The sequence below is a fragment of the Sturnira hondurensis genome, unplaced genomic scaffold, assembly GCF_014824575.4.
Source record: "Sturnira hondurensis isolate 20B ecotype Veracruz unplaced genomic scaffold, ASM1482457v3 Scaffold0007865, whole genome shotgun sequence".
Taxonomy (NCBI): domain Eukaryota; kingdom Metazoa; phylum Chordata; class Mammalia; order Chiroptera; family Phyllostomidae; genus Sturnira; species Sturnira hondurensis.
In genome coordinates, this window is record NW_028080496.1 from 10,937,099 (window position 1) to 10,952,138 (window position 15,040).

Genomic DNA, 15,040 nt, shown 5'->3' on the forward strand with positions numbered 1-15,040 from the left:
CCCGAGCACGGTTTCTGTTGTAGGTGTTTAAAAGGAAAATGGGGAACAAACAGAGCACCACACCCTAGCTCTTACTGCCCATCGCGTCCCACCCACTGTGTCCCCAGGGCCCAGCTTACCACCCAGAAGGTGGTAAATACATGTGGAATGCATGAGCAATAAATACTTGCAAACCTGGAAGAGGCAGTAAGCCCAGGAAAGGATTCACCGTGTTTCTGGTTCTCTTCTGCCGCTGCAGGTAGTCTGGGTTTTTCCATCTAGTAGCATGGGATTGTCTCACCTTTCAGTTCCCAGCTGTCCGCCAAGAATGTCACAGGACAAATAAGTGTCCCACATTTGGTTGGGAGGGTCCACAGGCTGTGAGGTGGAGGGCTGGCGCGGACAGCAGGTGCTGGGCATCCCAGCTCCCGCTCTGCTGTTCAGCTTGGGGTGGGGGAAGCTTCTCGAATGAGCAGTGGTCACAACGTGGAGAGTGGTGATGAGGGCCGCCGCCTTGCACGGGTATTGGGAAGAGCGTGGACTTCTCAGCCCCTGGTGGCACTCAGTGAACAGACGGTTTTATTTTGTCTTTCAAAGCCTGGGACACCTTGCCAACGATTGTCCCAGGAGACTGTCTGGGCTCTTTTGTCATTTTTTTCCAGAGCAACTAGGTCAAGCCCTGGTCTGCCTGAGAGCAGAGAATCGCTTCAGTTTATCAGCTGCTGCTCTCAAAGAACAAATTGGTTAAGTCCGGTTGTAAGGAGTCGCTTTTGTGCTGAATACCACCTGCTCCCCTCCCCCCACCTGCTAACACCAGCACCTTGGGGATCGGGGATAGAATATACAAATCTGGGGGAGGTGCAGAAATGTGATGTAGTCCAGAACAGGCACCAAATTAGAAAGCAGAACCGTGGAGATTTCGGGGTTCCCTGAGTCAGAAGGGCCTGCTTCCGCTCTTGCCCCTGCTGGACGCTGGCTCCATCACGGTGAACAGTGCCTTCACCTTGGCCCCTGGTCTGTAACGGGACGGCGTGGCACCCACTCCTAGCGCTGCTGCGGGCGTGGAGTTAAATGACACAAACCAGCACCAATCGGTGCTGGGCATCTCGGCCACTCCCTAACTCCCTGACCTTGGCCATGTGCCTGGTTGGCAGGTTCCTCCCTCCATAGCATAGGTAATTCGTCAGGGCACAGTGGCGTAGCCCAGGAATGTATTTTTTTGTTCATGCCATGTTATTTCTGCAGGTAAATTTCTAGGAGAAAAAAACGTGGGTGAACTGGCAGGGCCTTGTCCTGGATCCCACTCCCTGCAAGAGTTGCACCATTGGCCAGCCACCGCTCCCGCCACAACCCATTGACCCATGTGCCCGGTTCGCCACACTCTGGCCATTTGTGAACGTTAGAAGTCACTAAATTTCTCACTATGGTGAACATGACATAGCATCCTACTATTGATTGTATTGTTTTTATTCTAGAGAAAATAGTCTTCTGTACCATATAACCCTGCATGGTTTGTTTATATACACAGGGGTGGGCAACAGTAGCTTAGTAATAATCAATGATATGGTCATTGATAAATAAATGATAAATCAGAATACACTGTGTGTCGAGTACTCACAACTGTAAACCTACTTTTGCCCACCCTGGAGAATGCCCCGCCCCCCCCCTTCTTAATGTAAATCCAATGCCAGCGGTTAGATGTGGGTGCCCACCGAGAACTTGTACGTCTGTGCTGGGGGGTTGCTGTTCTGTGTGAGATGTGAGCCAGGGCCCTGGTCCAGGCCGTGGCTCTCAGCGCTCCCCTTGCTGACACCGGCCCGTCCAAGTGGCCCAGCGTGATGGGGCCGGCACCAGCCATCTGGAGCGGGTGAGGAATTACCGCTGAGGGTCACCCTCGGGGTCATATTGCCCTCTGCACACACCCCCACGTATGCATCTTCCCCCAGAACTAAAAGGGTTGAATTTCACCGTAATTCGACCCAGGGATGAAAACCACTGCTGAGGCTAAATCTCTCCAGCAATAGCTGGCGAAGAAAGGAGCAAACATCCTCGGATCCGGAGGAAAGCCAGGGCTACAGTGGGCGAGTCCCGCCGTGCCGGAGGGTGGAACCCGCGGGGAGGGACGGTCCCCTGCCCCTGAGCTTTGGCCACATGGGGACTCAGTGGAGGATGTCAGGGGAAGGTCGTTAACCACTATGACCAGGTCAGTAGCTTTGTCAAGTTTACCTATGCACCTATGCGTGTTCGGCTGCGGTGAACTACGAGTGGATGGGGATATTTTTACTTTTCGCTGTCCTAGTGATGGAAGTGAATGTAATTTTAAAAATTCCACAGACGTGCAAATAAAATGTCAGTGTCTTTTCTAGGTTGTACAGAGGGTGCCACAGATTTTTGAATTGAGAGAGAGAGCATTCATTTATGTTTTCTTTGGTGGAGATGACAGAATTAAATGCAAATATATAGAGATAGTTCTAGAATAGGCCAACACTTCCAACTTGGAGAATTAAAGCCACTTTCGTATTGGCTCTCCATTGTCCCAAGTTTGTGAGGAGGGGGAATAAGAGTAGAGAGAAAATTTTATTCTGATTATTGGGTCAGGAGAGATCGTTTAACAACTATTGTTCTAGAAGGAAAAATGAGGATGTCTCCTTAGGATATCAGGACAGAACAGGCTCAGGATCAGCAGACAGAGGACTCTGGTGAAGGTAATGCCCACAGGGAACTGTAGGTGTAAGTGGCGTGACCTTTATAGACAGACATCACTCTCTAATATTCGTGGGCTTCTCTTTTATTACTCCCAGAATAAAAGCGAAGAATGATTTTCGTTAAGTTCTCCTGCTGTTGGAATCATGTGTTTTTCTCAAACCTGAATTACAGAAATGGCATTTAGAGATTGAATTATTGGCAACTTCGATACTTCTCCTGGGAACAGCTAAAGATGGGAAACAGCCATCGTTCCTGAAAGTATTTCTTTTTTTTAAAAGATTTTATTTATTTATCCTAGAGGGGAAGGGAAGCAGAGAGAGAGAAAGAGAAATGTCAATGTATGGTTGCCTCTTATCTATCCCCTGCTGGGAACCAGGAACTGGCCTGCAACCTAGGCATGTGCCCTGACTGGGAATCGAACCTCGATCCTGTGGTTCACAGGCCCGTGCTCAATCCACTGAGCTACACCAGCCAGGGCCTGAAAGTATTTCTTTATAGATAGATTGTTAAATTGACAGTGACTGTTAAGGATGGCGTGTGCTTGGTTCTCTGGGTTTTGGAATATTTTTTTAACCAGATGCTTCTTCACCTGACGAACTTGAACTTACTGTCTGTGTCTAGCACATTTAAATAGCTGTGAGTTGTTAATGTTTATCGCAACCAGGAATATATTCACGTGTCATCTCACAGCTTATTGGAAATGGTTTTTGTGTTCTTGAATAAGTACACGTGCAGAATTCAGTCACAACGTCAGTCTCCACTCACTCATTCCTCCTTCTAACTGACTCACTCCTAAAACAAGAAACACCAACCAAAAAAAGATTTTAAGGAACGAAACTTTGTTCTTGGTCTCCTTCGCCTCGCTACAGACTTCATTAAGCACATTTATTTTGCATTAAAAGCGAGATGCCTATTTGTAGTTTATCTGTGTGTGTGTAAGGAGTTTTTATTGCTAATAGCAAAATGATGACACATTATATTAGAGAACAAAAAATTGGTTTTTTTTTAATTTGAAATGGAATCATTCTAAGGCTCCACTCTTACTTTCCTACTAACTATAGAGACTGATTTCATATATTAATGATTGAAACCAAGTAAGCTTGGAAGGTTGTGTTTTAACATGCATTTTAAATCTGCATGAGAAAAATGTTTGGAGCTGTGATGTTTTACTGTATTAGAGAATAGAATTAGGGACAACTGTTAATGAACAGGCACAAATAAATAACTGAATAATAACAAATAGTATAAATATGTTCCCCTGCTTTAAGTTTAAATCAGAGGTCACCAATTCTCAAATACAAAATTAGCATTTGTGGGAAAATTACTATAAAAGTAAACATTTACTTCTAAGAAGAGGCGTGTAGTGGGGGAGGGGGAGGGACTTCTGCCTCTTATGTGGTGGTATTTTTATATTATTCAGGGAGGTTTCAATGAGAGTGTGTTCTTTTCTTACTTGTGTTATTTCTTTAAAAGTTTAAAATGAAACAGTCATATAATAATTCCATCACGGGGGAGCTTGGGAAATAAAAACAAACAATGCTTTTATCACTGAATCCCTCCCAACCCATTCTTAGTACTACTCATCATTGGCATTTTAATTTTTTTCAATGAAAATATACAGAACCATTCTCCTTATCATTTCAGAGAATTCAGTGAAGTTGGCAGATTAAATTAAGTGTGTCTTCACGCACTGACATTTTCTCCAGAACGTCTGCCCAACAATTTGGACCAGGCCCCCCAGGCCTCCGGGTCCATGACCAAGCGTTGTCCAAGCAACTTAGGAAAATCGAGTTCAAAACTGAAAACGCCACCACCTGGAAGAAATAATGTACCTAGAACGGAGCAGGGCCTTGGTTTTTATCACATCGTTTACTCCACGTTCATTACACTCTTCAAAGATCCAGTTAAAGTCAAGTCACCCTTTTCACCCTGCACACGGCCTGAGTCCGAGGTCCCGCCTCCTCCGTGTGGTTTAACTGGGGCTGCAGGATTAACTGTCTGTCTGCATCCCTCGCGTGAACAGAAGAGGTTCCTTTGTACCTGCTCGGGCACACGCAGACACGCACCTGCACACGCACTTGTCTTTTATGGAGGTGAGGCGGATATTGGCTTCACTGTGAAAGGTGCCAGTGGCGTCATTAAATGTCCCTTCCAGTGGGTGATGCTGCCCTCGGCTCTCCCTCCTCCTCGTGCCCGCCGCTGGCCTTCCCCCTTCCTGCCCCCTCTCCGATGTCCCTGGGTCTCTGACTGTAAATAATTAATGGAGACTGTTACATGCGATAAGAAGCAAAGCTGCCTTCTCCACATCTATAACCAATTACACACTCAGCCCTTTTCTGATTCTTCTTTCCACAAATACATAGCCAAAAGATAAAAAACGCAAAATAAACCCACAATCATCTCCACGAAGACACAGCAATCTTGTGTTAATGTTTCAGCAACAACATACACAGTACTCATCTCCAAGGGCAGATTTTCAGAGCGCTTGCCTTTGCCATGGGGAACGTGAGCTCAAAGGTGAGCTGCAAAGACCCTGGAGGGTGTCAACCTTTTTGCTATAAGCAGCTTGTCCCCGACTTTCCTCACGGGCAGGGCCTTCCTGTGCTGCGGCTCCTGGGGCTCATTCGGGCTGCAGTATAGCTGGCCCTACGTTAGGGTGGACACAAGCATGCATGTCCACATACCCAGCACCTCGATTCTCCTGTTCACGTTTTCTAAAATCGCTTGCTCACTTGTCTGCCTATGTATTCCTTTATCCACCCATCCATCCATTATTTGGAATGCATTTCAAAATTGGATGCGCCTGTGCACTTCACCCGCAAATGCATCGGCATTCATATTTATTGACCACTGTTCAATGTTGTTTATAGGGGGTTTTTTTGGTAAAAAATATATAAAGCAACAGGTGCATATCTTCATTGGACTATTTGATAAGTTTTGAAGCAACACCAGTGTAATAAAATCATCCGTAAAGATATAGCCCTGGCTGGTGTGGCTAAGTGGATTGAGCACTGGCCTGAAAACCAAAGGGTTGCTGGTTCGATTCCCCATCAGGGCACATACCTGGGTTGTAGGCCAGGTTCCCAGTAGGGGGTACATGAGAGGCAACCACACACTGATATTTCTCTTCCTCTCTTTCTCCCTCCCTTCCTCTCTAAAAATAAAGAAATAAAATCTTTTTTTTAAACATCACCCAGTTTGCTAGTGTTCCTTCCCTGGTAAACTCACTCAGTGCCCACGGCATCATGGATGAGACAAGAGACAAATTCACATGGACTACGGAGTCCTGTGGAGGAAAAGGGATGGCATGGCTACTCCCTGAAGGGAGGACTGCCTTGGAGCAGCCTGGCCACTCTCTCAAGGAGAGAGCGGGCTGACCCTTGCCTAGACAGGCTTTTATTGGGTTTAATTTACACAGGAATAGAGGTACAGCTTATTAATCATTGTCAGGCAGTAAGGACCAAACCATAGATAGCATACAAAGAACTGTTAGGGCTTCTTCTGAGTCAGGGTCTATCAGCTAAAAGGCTACAAAACTTTGGGAGACAAACTTATTTTCTACTTGGACCTTTATCATTTAACCAAGAGCATTCTTAGCAAAGCAGGCTTCACAGGATTTTACATATCCTTTCTCAGGCCTGATCACCTGGGGAGCCCGCCCTTTCCAGCACAGGGCTGCACTGCCCTCTCTCATTGTTTCAGGCTTAAGTCAGGCAGAGGAAGCAAGATAGCCAAGAAATTAGGAGAAATGAGGACTCAGGCTTCGTCAAAGCTGAGGGGCGAGGGTCCATTACCCCCTTTCTCCATAGCCCCCCAAGTCCTTCCCTGGGGCCTCCATGTGATCATGCCTGTCTTAGGTCATTCCCCGCTTGGGGAATCTTACCTGTCATTGGCTAAATGATCGAGCATTGGGGGCTAGTTATGAAAAAAGGAGCAGAAGCCGCACTCCTGCCCGGGAGAGAAGCTTTGTCTCCTTAATGGCTTACGGTCCGAAGGTCACTCATTCAGCCTTAGCCATGGGGTTGGGGGGTGGGGCAGGTTGCAGCTCCTGAAACCAGGCAGGGCGGTTCCCAACAGTACACTGATGTCCGTCCCCACCCCCAGTAACTGCTCACTCACTGTTCTGATTCTCTCACCCGTAGATTAGAATCATTTTGTGGGATCATTCTTTCACTCAGCATATGTCTTCAGACTTCTCTCTGTTATTTCATGGATCGGTAGCTTATCCCTTCTTATGGCTGAGTGGTTACTGCACCGCAGTACCTAGCTATTTACCCATTTGGTGGATGGGAGGCTGCATCAGTTCCAGTTTAGAAATGTTCTGAATGAAGCTGCCATAAACGTTCTTGGGTACAAGTTCTAGACGCATTTGTCTCGGGTAAACATCTAAGAATAGAGTCGTGGGTCACAGGGTGGGCGTTTTTTAGTTTTATGGGAAACCCCAGGCTTGTTCCCAAAGTGGTTGTGCTATTTCGTGCTCCGGCCAATGACGTCTGAGAGTTCTGGCTGCTCCGGGCCCTCACCAATTCTTTTTAAATTTTAGTGAATCTTCTGGGAGTCTGGTGGTGTCTCTTGGCGGTTTTAATTTGCTGTTTACTGATGAGTAATGATACTGAGTTCTTTGACTATCTTCTAGCTGTTCCCGTCTTCGCCCATTTTTAATTGGGTTGTTTGTCCTTGATTACTCAGCTATAGTTCTTTTTATATTCTAGATGCCACTGCTTTTTTAAAAATATGTTTTGCAAATGCTTTCTTTTTATATGTAATTTGCCTGTTCATCTTTATTTATTTTTTTTAAATTTTATTTATTTATCTTTAGAAGGGAGGGGAGAGGAGGCGGAGAGAAACATCAATGTATGGTTGTTTCTCGTGTGTCCCCAGCTGGGAACTGGCCCTTGCTAGGAACGCAACCCAGGCATGTGCCCTGACTGGGAATCGAACCGCAATCTTTTGGTTCACAGGCCTACGCTCAATCCACTGAGCTACACCAGCCAGGGCTGCCTGTTCATTTTTCAATGGTTGATTGGTCTTTTGATTGAGCAGAAGTTGAAAGTTTTGTTCAAGTGTATTTAGCAATTTTTTCTCGCACAGTGATTGCTTTCTGGGTCCTAAGGAACCTTTGCTTACTCTCAAATCATGAAGCTGTTGTTCTGGGTTGTTGTTTTTTTTTTCCCAGAAGCTCTCTAGTTATATCCTTAGATTCGTGATGCATCTCAAATTAATTCGTGGTTGCAGTAAGAACCAGGGGCCGGGGTTTCTTTTCAATCAACGTGCGTGTCCAGTTCTGAGGGCGTATGTTGGAAACACTGTGCTTTTCTCTCTGTATTGCTTCGGTGCCCTTGTCAAAAAGCACATGGAGGTAACAAGTGTCAGCTGGTTTCTCAACTCCTTCCTGTCCCGTGGGTCGTTGGCTCTGCCGCCGGCCCTCCGCCGTGATTAATGTGGCTTTACAGTAAGACCTGACGCCGAGTCAATGTGCATCCGCCGACGCGCTTACTTTTCAAGACGGCTTTCGATATTCTAAGTCCTTTGAATTTCCACACCAATTTGAGAATCAGATTGCCAACTTCTATCCCTCCCAAAAAAGCCTGTTGGGAGTTACATTGTATCTGGAGTAAGACTGGGGAGAACTGACATTTGAGCAATGTTGACTCTCCCCACCCGTGGACTGGAATGCCTTTGCACTGACACAGGTTGTGTTTGCTTTCGCTCTGCCGTGTTTCCCAGTTTTCTGTGTGCAGCTCTTGTCCGCCTCCTGTTGAATTTATTTCTCAGCACGTAACTTCTATGCTATTATGAATAAATGAATTTTTAACTCTTCAAATGTTAGCTGCCATAATGTGATGTGCTGTCAGGAATATGTGGGAGCTAACCTTGCTCCGAATGTACCTTTTTCAAAAAGCAGTTAAAAGCTCTTTTGTTTTGTGTTTTCATCCCTCCCAAGAGGCAGCTGAGAGATGGGGTGGGGTTTGGCCTCAGCCCGAGAGACCGAACCCCAGGCCCCCTCTGCCTCTTCCCGGCAAACGCGGGCTGCGTAACCGTGGCCAAAAATGGTAGATTTCATGCCTCACTCTTGTGGTCTTTTTAAATAATATCTCCAGAGATAAAATGTGGAACTCTGCTTCACTAATACATTCACAAATCTGGTGGAAGCCTTGAATTTCCTCCCCCAAAAACATACGCACACCTGTGCACACCCACCAAGTTGTGTGTGCAATTTTGGGATACATAAGAACCCTCTGGAGCCTTTTGGGGTTCACAGACCTGGTAATCATGAACCCCTGTCCTAGAGTCGGGGCTCCGTGCGGGTAGGGGCTGACTTCCTTTCTTTCTGCATCTTCTGCACCCAGCAAGGGATGGAGTGGAGGCCGCTGGTCCTCAATCCCACACCGTGTATGGGTTTCCTAGCTGGGAGGTATAGGGTTCCACACCCCCAGGATTTGCTCTTTCTTCCTCTGCTGGGATCACAGCCGAGGGACAATTTGGGTGGGCCACCAGCTGTCCCGCGAAAGACCCTGCTTCTCCATTGCTCTCAAGAACACCAGCCTGGCAGTTCCCTGCCAGGCGGCTACTCCAGGGGGCAGTCTCGCTGCAGAACCCTCCCTGGCTGCGTTCGGCTGCCTGGTACCTTTGCAGTCAGCCTGGCTTCAGTGCCAGCCCGAACAGGAAGTCCCTCCAGCAGGGCTCAGGTCCCAGGGTCCCCTATGCTTGCTGACATCTGCGGCATGTCAAAGCAACCTCTTTCTCTTCCTAACACCCCAGATTTATGTCACAAATAGCACCTTTCTCTCTTTTTTAGATTTTATTTATTTATTTTTGGAGAGAAGGGAAGGGAGACAGAGAGGGAGAGAAACATCAGTGTGTGGTTGTATCTCATGTGCCCCTACTGGGGACCTGGTCTGCAACCCAGGCATGTGCCCTGACTGGGATTCAAATTGGCGACCCTCTGGTTCACAGGCCAACGCTCAACCCACTGAGCCACACCAGCCAGGGTCAGACAGTGCCTTTCTAACAATTCCCGGGAGCCAGCCGTGACAGTGACACTGTGTGTGCTTCTGTCCACCCAGGGGCCGAGGACATGGGCAGCAAGCTGTCCACGCCCAGCAGTGACCCCACAGCACGGTGTTCCGGGACGGAAGACATCCACACCGCGTACAGGGAGGGAAACCCCAGCAGAGCCCGCCACTTGCTCAGAGAGGCTTGTGACGAGAGCACGTCCCAGCTGGAGAAGGTAAGGTCGACTCCCCCACCGCCCCCGTAGCCAGAACCAAGGACAAAGGATGCCACTCAGGTCTTCCTGTTACCGCCATTACTGTAACAGGGATAATTTTGATTGTGTTCTGGAAATGCCTCGCTTCACACGTACACTTACCGGGTGCCGGTCCTTTTGCGGTGACTTCTCCACCTGTCGTCACCCAAGGTCACCACCGCCACCTTCCCAGGGGGCCAGGGAAGAGTAACAGCATGTAAAGAGCAAAATGCCCACCCGCAGGTTTGGTCTACAGCCCCCTTTCACACTTCTTTCATTATCAAAATAGCACGTGCTCAGCCCTGGCTGGTGTGGCTCAGTGGATTGAGCGCGGGCCTGCGAACCAGATGATGGTGGTTCGATTCCCAGTCAGGGCACATGCCTGGGTTGCAGGCCAGTTCCCAGCAGGGGGCGCATGAGAGGCAGCCGTACATTGATATTTCTCTCCCTCTCTCCTTCCCTTCCCCTCTAAAGATAAATAAATAAAATCTTAAAAAAAAATAGCACGCACTCAAAAAGGAAAATTGAGAAATACGTAAAAGCAGAGGGAAAAAAGGACAGGAGAGGAAAAGTGTTCCTAACACGTCCCAACTCCGCACTCAGCGGTTTTAGAGAAATCCCTCCAACCTGCCGGCCCCAGTCCTTTCTAATGCAGGCGCAGTCCTGTTGTGAGTATCGCCTTCTGCTCTGCTTTCTCTCCCGTAATGTTCCATCAGCGAGTTTCGGAATGATCCCGTGCCTTAGGTGCGGCTCTCCCGTGGGGATGGGGCTTTCGGCCCCTAACTCACTTGGGCTGGCATGTGTCGTGTGTCACTCGCTCAGTCCCTGTGGCTTTCCTTCCTTAGGCAGCGTCGGGGCCACCAGGCCCTGCCCTGGGCAGAGCGGCAGGCTGCGGGCTTTTCCCCTCTGGTCATAGCAAATATTGGGGCTCTCTAGTGTCCTCCCAACACACCGTCCCTTACCGTACCTGTCAGACATACCTTGCGTCGCCAGCCCCTTCTCTCCACTTCCAGAATGCAAGCCTCTCTCCAAGTCCCTCATTTCCTGGGGCGTCTGGGAAGGAGAGGAGGGGATGTGGGTTTTTGGAGCTACACAGACTCCAGTTCAAATCCTGATAGTTCCGCTCACTCATAAACCCCCTCCTCGTGGGAAAGTCTTCATTGCCTCATCTACAGAGGCAAGATGTAAACACAGCCCTGGCCGGGTGGCTCAGTTGGTTAGAACATCATCCTGACAACGCCAAGGTTGTGGGTTCGATTTCCGGTCAGGGCACATACAAGAATCAGCCAATGAATGCGTCAATAAGTGGGACAAATCTCTCTCTCCCTCTCTCTGAAAAGCAATAAACACAAAATAATCTACCTTTAAAGGAATGTTGTAAATTTAAAAAGATGCAAATACAGGTACATCCCTGCTCTCGGGGTGAAGTGTGACACACGAATAAAGTATTCTGCATTGCCTCGGGCACACGGTACGAGCTCCACCAATACCAGTCTTCGCCTTGGGACTGGGCTGACCCATCCCTGCCCAACTCACCCCACAGGGATCGCCAAAGACGCCGGTTTGCTGAGCTATTCACCAAGTAACATGTGCTCGCTGGTGGCCATTTTAGGCAAATTCATGACTCAAACGTAACTATAAACTCGTGGAGGCCAGAAATTGCCTCTGGCATCTTTAGTGCTGGGCCCAGCGTCTCACAGGCAGTCAGCCCTCCAGAGATGCTGGCATCACACCCACTACCTCATTCCGGCCGGGGCTCTGCGTCTGCCTCCCTGAGCAGTCGGGAGGACTTACGATGTCGGTGATGCAGTCACACAAGGCACATGCCCACCCAGCATCTCTCTGAGCACCCTTTGGGCAGACCCGGGGAAGCCCGTGAAAAGTCAGAGCCACTTTTACAGTCCGTCTACAACAGCTCCTGGCCAGCTGTGTGATTTAGGACAAGTTATGAAACCTCGCTCAGTCTGCATGTCCTTATTCGTGCATTTATATACTGCCTAGCCCTGGCTGGTGTGGCTCAGTTGGTCAGAGTGTCATCCTGTAATTGAAAGGTTGCAGGTTCAATCCCCAGTCTGAGCGCGTGTGACTCCTGGTCAGGACACATACAGGGATAAAAAAATATACAGCCTGCCCCATAAGATCTAATTTCCACCCCATCCTTTTCCTCTGGGCCACCAAGTCAAGGGTCCCACTGCACGTTGCTAAAAGATCTTCGTTCCTGGTTTCAGGTCTGAGTCCTCCCATCTGTCTTGTCCCAGTAGGAATCACTGGCTGGGTGGGGGTGGGGGAAGGAGGGGGGCGGTCCTTCAGGGAGCCTGCCTGCCTTCCTGTCCACGCAGGTCCACACAGCATGTGTCGGATGGCTCCTAAACTCCAGTGGGGTGCCGTGTGGGGATACTCGACCCCTCCTCCTGAAGCTCTGTGCCAAAAAACACACTNTTGCTGAGCTATTCACCAAGTAACATGTGCTCGCTGGTGGCCATTTTAGGCAAATTCATGACTCAAACGTAACTATAAACTCGTGGAGGCCAGAAATTGCCTCTGGCATCTTTAGTGCTGGGCCCAGCGTCTCACAGGCAGTCAGCCCTCCAGAGATGCTGGCATCACACCCACTACCTCATTCCGGCCGGGGCTCTGCGTCTGCCTCCCTGAGCAGTCGGGAGGACTTACGATATCGGTGATGCAGTCACACAAGGCACATGCCCACCCAGCATCTCTCTGAGCACCCTTTGGGCAGACCCGGGGAAGCCCGTGAAAAGTCAGAGCCACTTTTACAGTCCGTCTACAACAGCTCCTGGCCAGCTGTGTGATTTAGGACAAGTTATGAAACCTCGCTCAGTCTGCATGTCCTTATTCGTGCATTTATATACTGCCTAGCCCTGGCTGGTGTGGCTCAGTTGGTCGGAGTGTCATCCTGTAATTGAAAGGTTGCAGGTTCAATCCCCAGTCTGAGCGCGTGTGACTCCTGGTCAGGACACGTACAGGGATAAAAAAATATACAGCCTGCCCCATAAGATCTAATTTCCACCCCATCCTTTTCCTCTGGGCCACCAAGTCAAGGGTCCCACTGCACGTTGCTTAAAGATCTTCGTCCCTGGTTTCAGGTCTGAGTCCCCCCATCTGTCTTGTCCCAGTAGGAATCACTGGCTGGGTGGGGGTGGGGGAAGGAGGGAGGCGGTCCTTCAGGGAACCTGCCTGCCTTCCTGTCCACGCAGGTCCACACAGCATGTGTCGGATGGCTCCTAAACTCCAGTGGGGTGCTGTGTGGGGATACTTGACCCCTCCTCCTGAAGCTCTGTGCCAAAAAACACACTGCCAGCCGCATTGATAACATCCAATTTTCTAGCAGTTACATTCGAAGAAATAAACAGAGGCAGGTGAAGTTTTAATAATGTATTTTTGTTTAACCTGTATGTATTAAAGATCACCATTGCTCCCTGATCCCAGTGGCTCAGTAGATGGAAGCATCACCTCGTAAACCAAAAGGTGGTGGGTTTAAATCTCAGTCAGGGCACTTGCCTGGGTCGCAGGTGCGAGTTCGATCCCTTGTCGAGGTGCATGCCGAAGGCCATTGATTCTCACACTGATGTCTCTCTCTTTCCCTCTCTCCCTCCCTCCCTCTCTTCTTCTTGTTCTAGAATCAATAGACATACCCTCAGGCAAGGATTTCTTTTAAAAGGTCATTATTTCAACAGGGAATCAATATAAACATTATTGAGAAGATGGTTTACCTTTTATTGTACTACATCTCTGAAAGCGCCTGTGATTCTGCACCCCTGGCACCTCCGGTTGGGCATGGGCCACACTCCCGGTGCCCAGCAGCCCCACGCGGCCGGCCAGTGGGGCCGCGCTGGACAGCCCGGCTCCAGTCTTGCCCGCAACTTCGTAGAGCATGTAGTGTTGAGTCCCTCCACCTTTCCCCATAGTGTGGGTCTCACCGGAGTCCTGCCCCTGTTCTGTGTCGCCCAGGGCCAGCTTCTGAGCATCTCGGCGGCCTACGGGGACCTGGAGACCGTCCGGTACCTTCTCAGGCAGAAACAGGTGGTGCTGCCCACGGAACCCACGGATGACAACCCAGCCGTGGTGGCGGCTCACTTCGGACATACAGACGTCGCACATGAACTCCTCGAGTCCTTAACAGGTAAACCCCAGGTCACACATGTGTCTCGGCCACTCTGGGGACCCTCTTAGGAACCAGACAGGCGCTGGGGGGCTGTACCCCAAAAGGCTTCTTTCTTCACGCTTTTCCCAGTGATGAGTTCCCGCAGCAACGCCACACCCCACGTCTCCCTCCCTTCCGCTCAGGACGGAAATCCTCTCACACTGCATTTTGTAAAGAACAGGATCTGTGTTCCTTTCTTTAAAATTGAATAGATTTTATTTTTTTAAAGCAGTGTTAGGTTTGCAGAAACATCAGTAGGGGAGCCTAGAGGATTCCCATATACCACCCCCACAGTTTCCCCTATTATTACGTTTTGCATGAATGTGGTGCGTTTGTTACAATTGTTGAACCAATATTGCTATATTACAACTAAAAGGCATAGTTTCCTTTAGGGTGGTACCTTCTACAGGTGAGGACAAATGTCTGAGGACACGTTTCCACGACTACAGTGTCATGCAGAATAGCTTCACCACCCTGAAAATCCTCCATGTCCCACCATTCATTCCTCCCTCCCTCCCCCCTCCAGCCCCTGGAACCTTTGACTGTCTCCGTAGTTCTGCCTTTTCTGAAACGGCCTGTAGTTGGAATCCTACAGTAGGAAGCCTTTTCGGGTTGACTTCCTTCCCCTGGTGTATGCATTTCCATTTACTACATGTCATTTCTCTTCTTCACAGCTCAATTCTTTTAATCGCCAAATATTACTACATGTTTTGTGTGTTCCACGTGATACTGCTTTTTTAGTCACAAGCCATTTTTTTCTCTTGGTAGACTCGGGGTGTCTGGTCTCCTTTGATTTCCCATGGTGGCTTGGATCTGCAGCATTGTCTAAGTCCAGGCATCACTACAATTACAGGCTGAGGCATTGCCTCACCAGTGGTCATTGAGAACTAGGGTATTGCTTGGGTGCGGAGCAGGCTTTGGTCATGTACAACCATGCAGCCATG

At 49.0% G+C, this 15,040-nt stretch overlaps 1 protein-coding gene across 2 annotated transcripts in view; it reads left to right on the forward strand.

The window, feature by feature from the left end:
- The window catches only part of LRRK1 (leucine rich repeat kinase 1), a 105,007-nt gene that overhangs the window by 30,475 nt on the left and 59,492 nt on the right, over nucleotides 1-15,040 (forward strand). For both annotated transcript variants that reach the window (XM_037053746.1, XM_037053747.1), the window contains exons 3-4: nucleotides 9,753-9,916; nucleotides 13,904-14,075. In XM_037053746.1, the coding sequence (XP_036909641.1) occupies nucleotides 9,753-9,916; nucleotides 13,904-14,075 (336 nt within the window). The remainder of the gene's footprint in view (nucleotides 1-9,752; nucleotides 9,917-13,903; nucleotides 14,076-15,040) is intronic.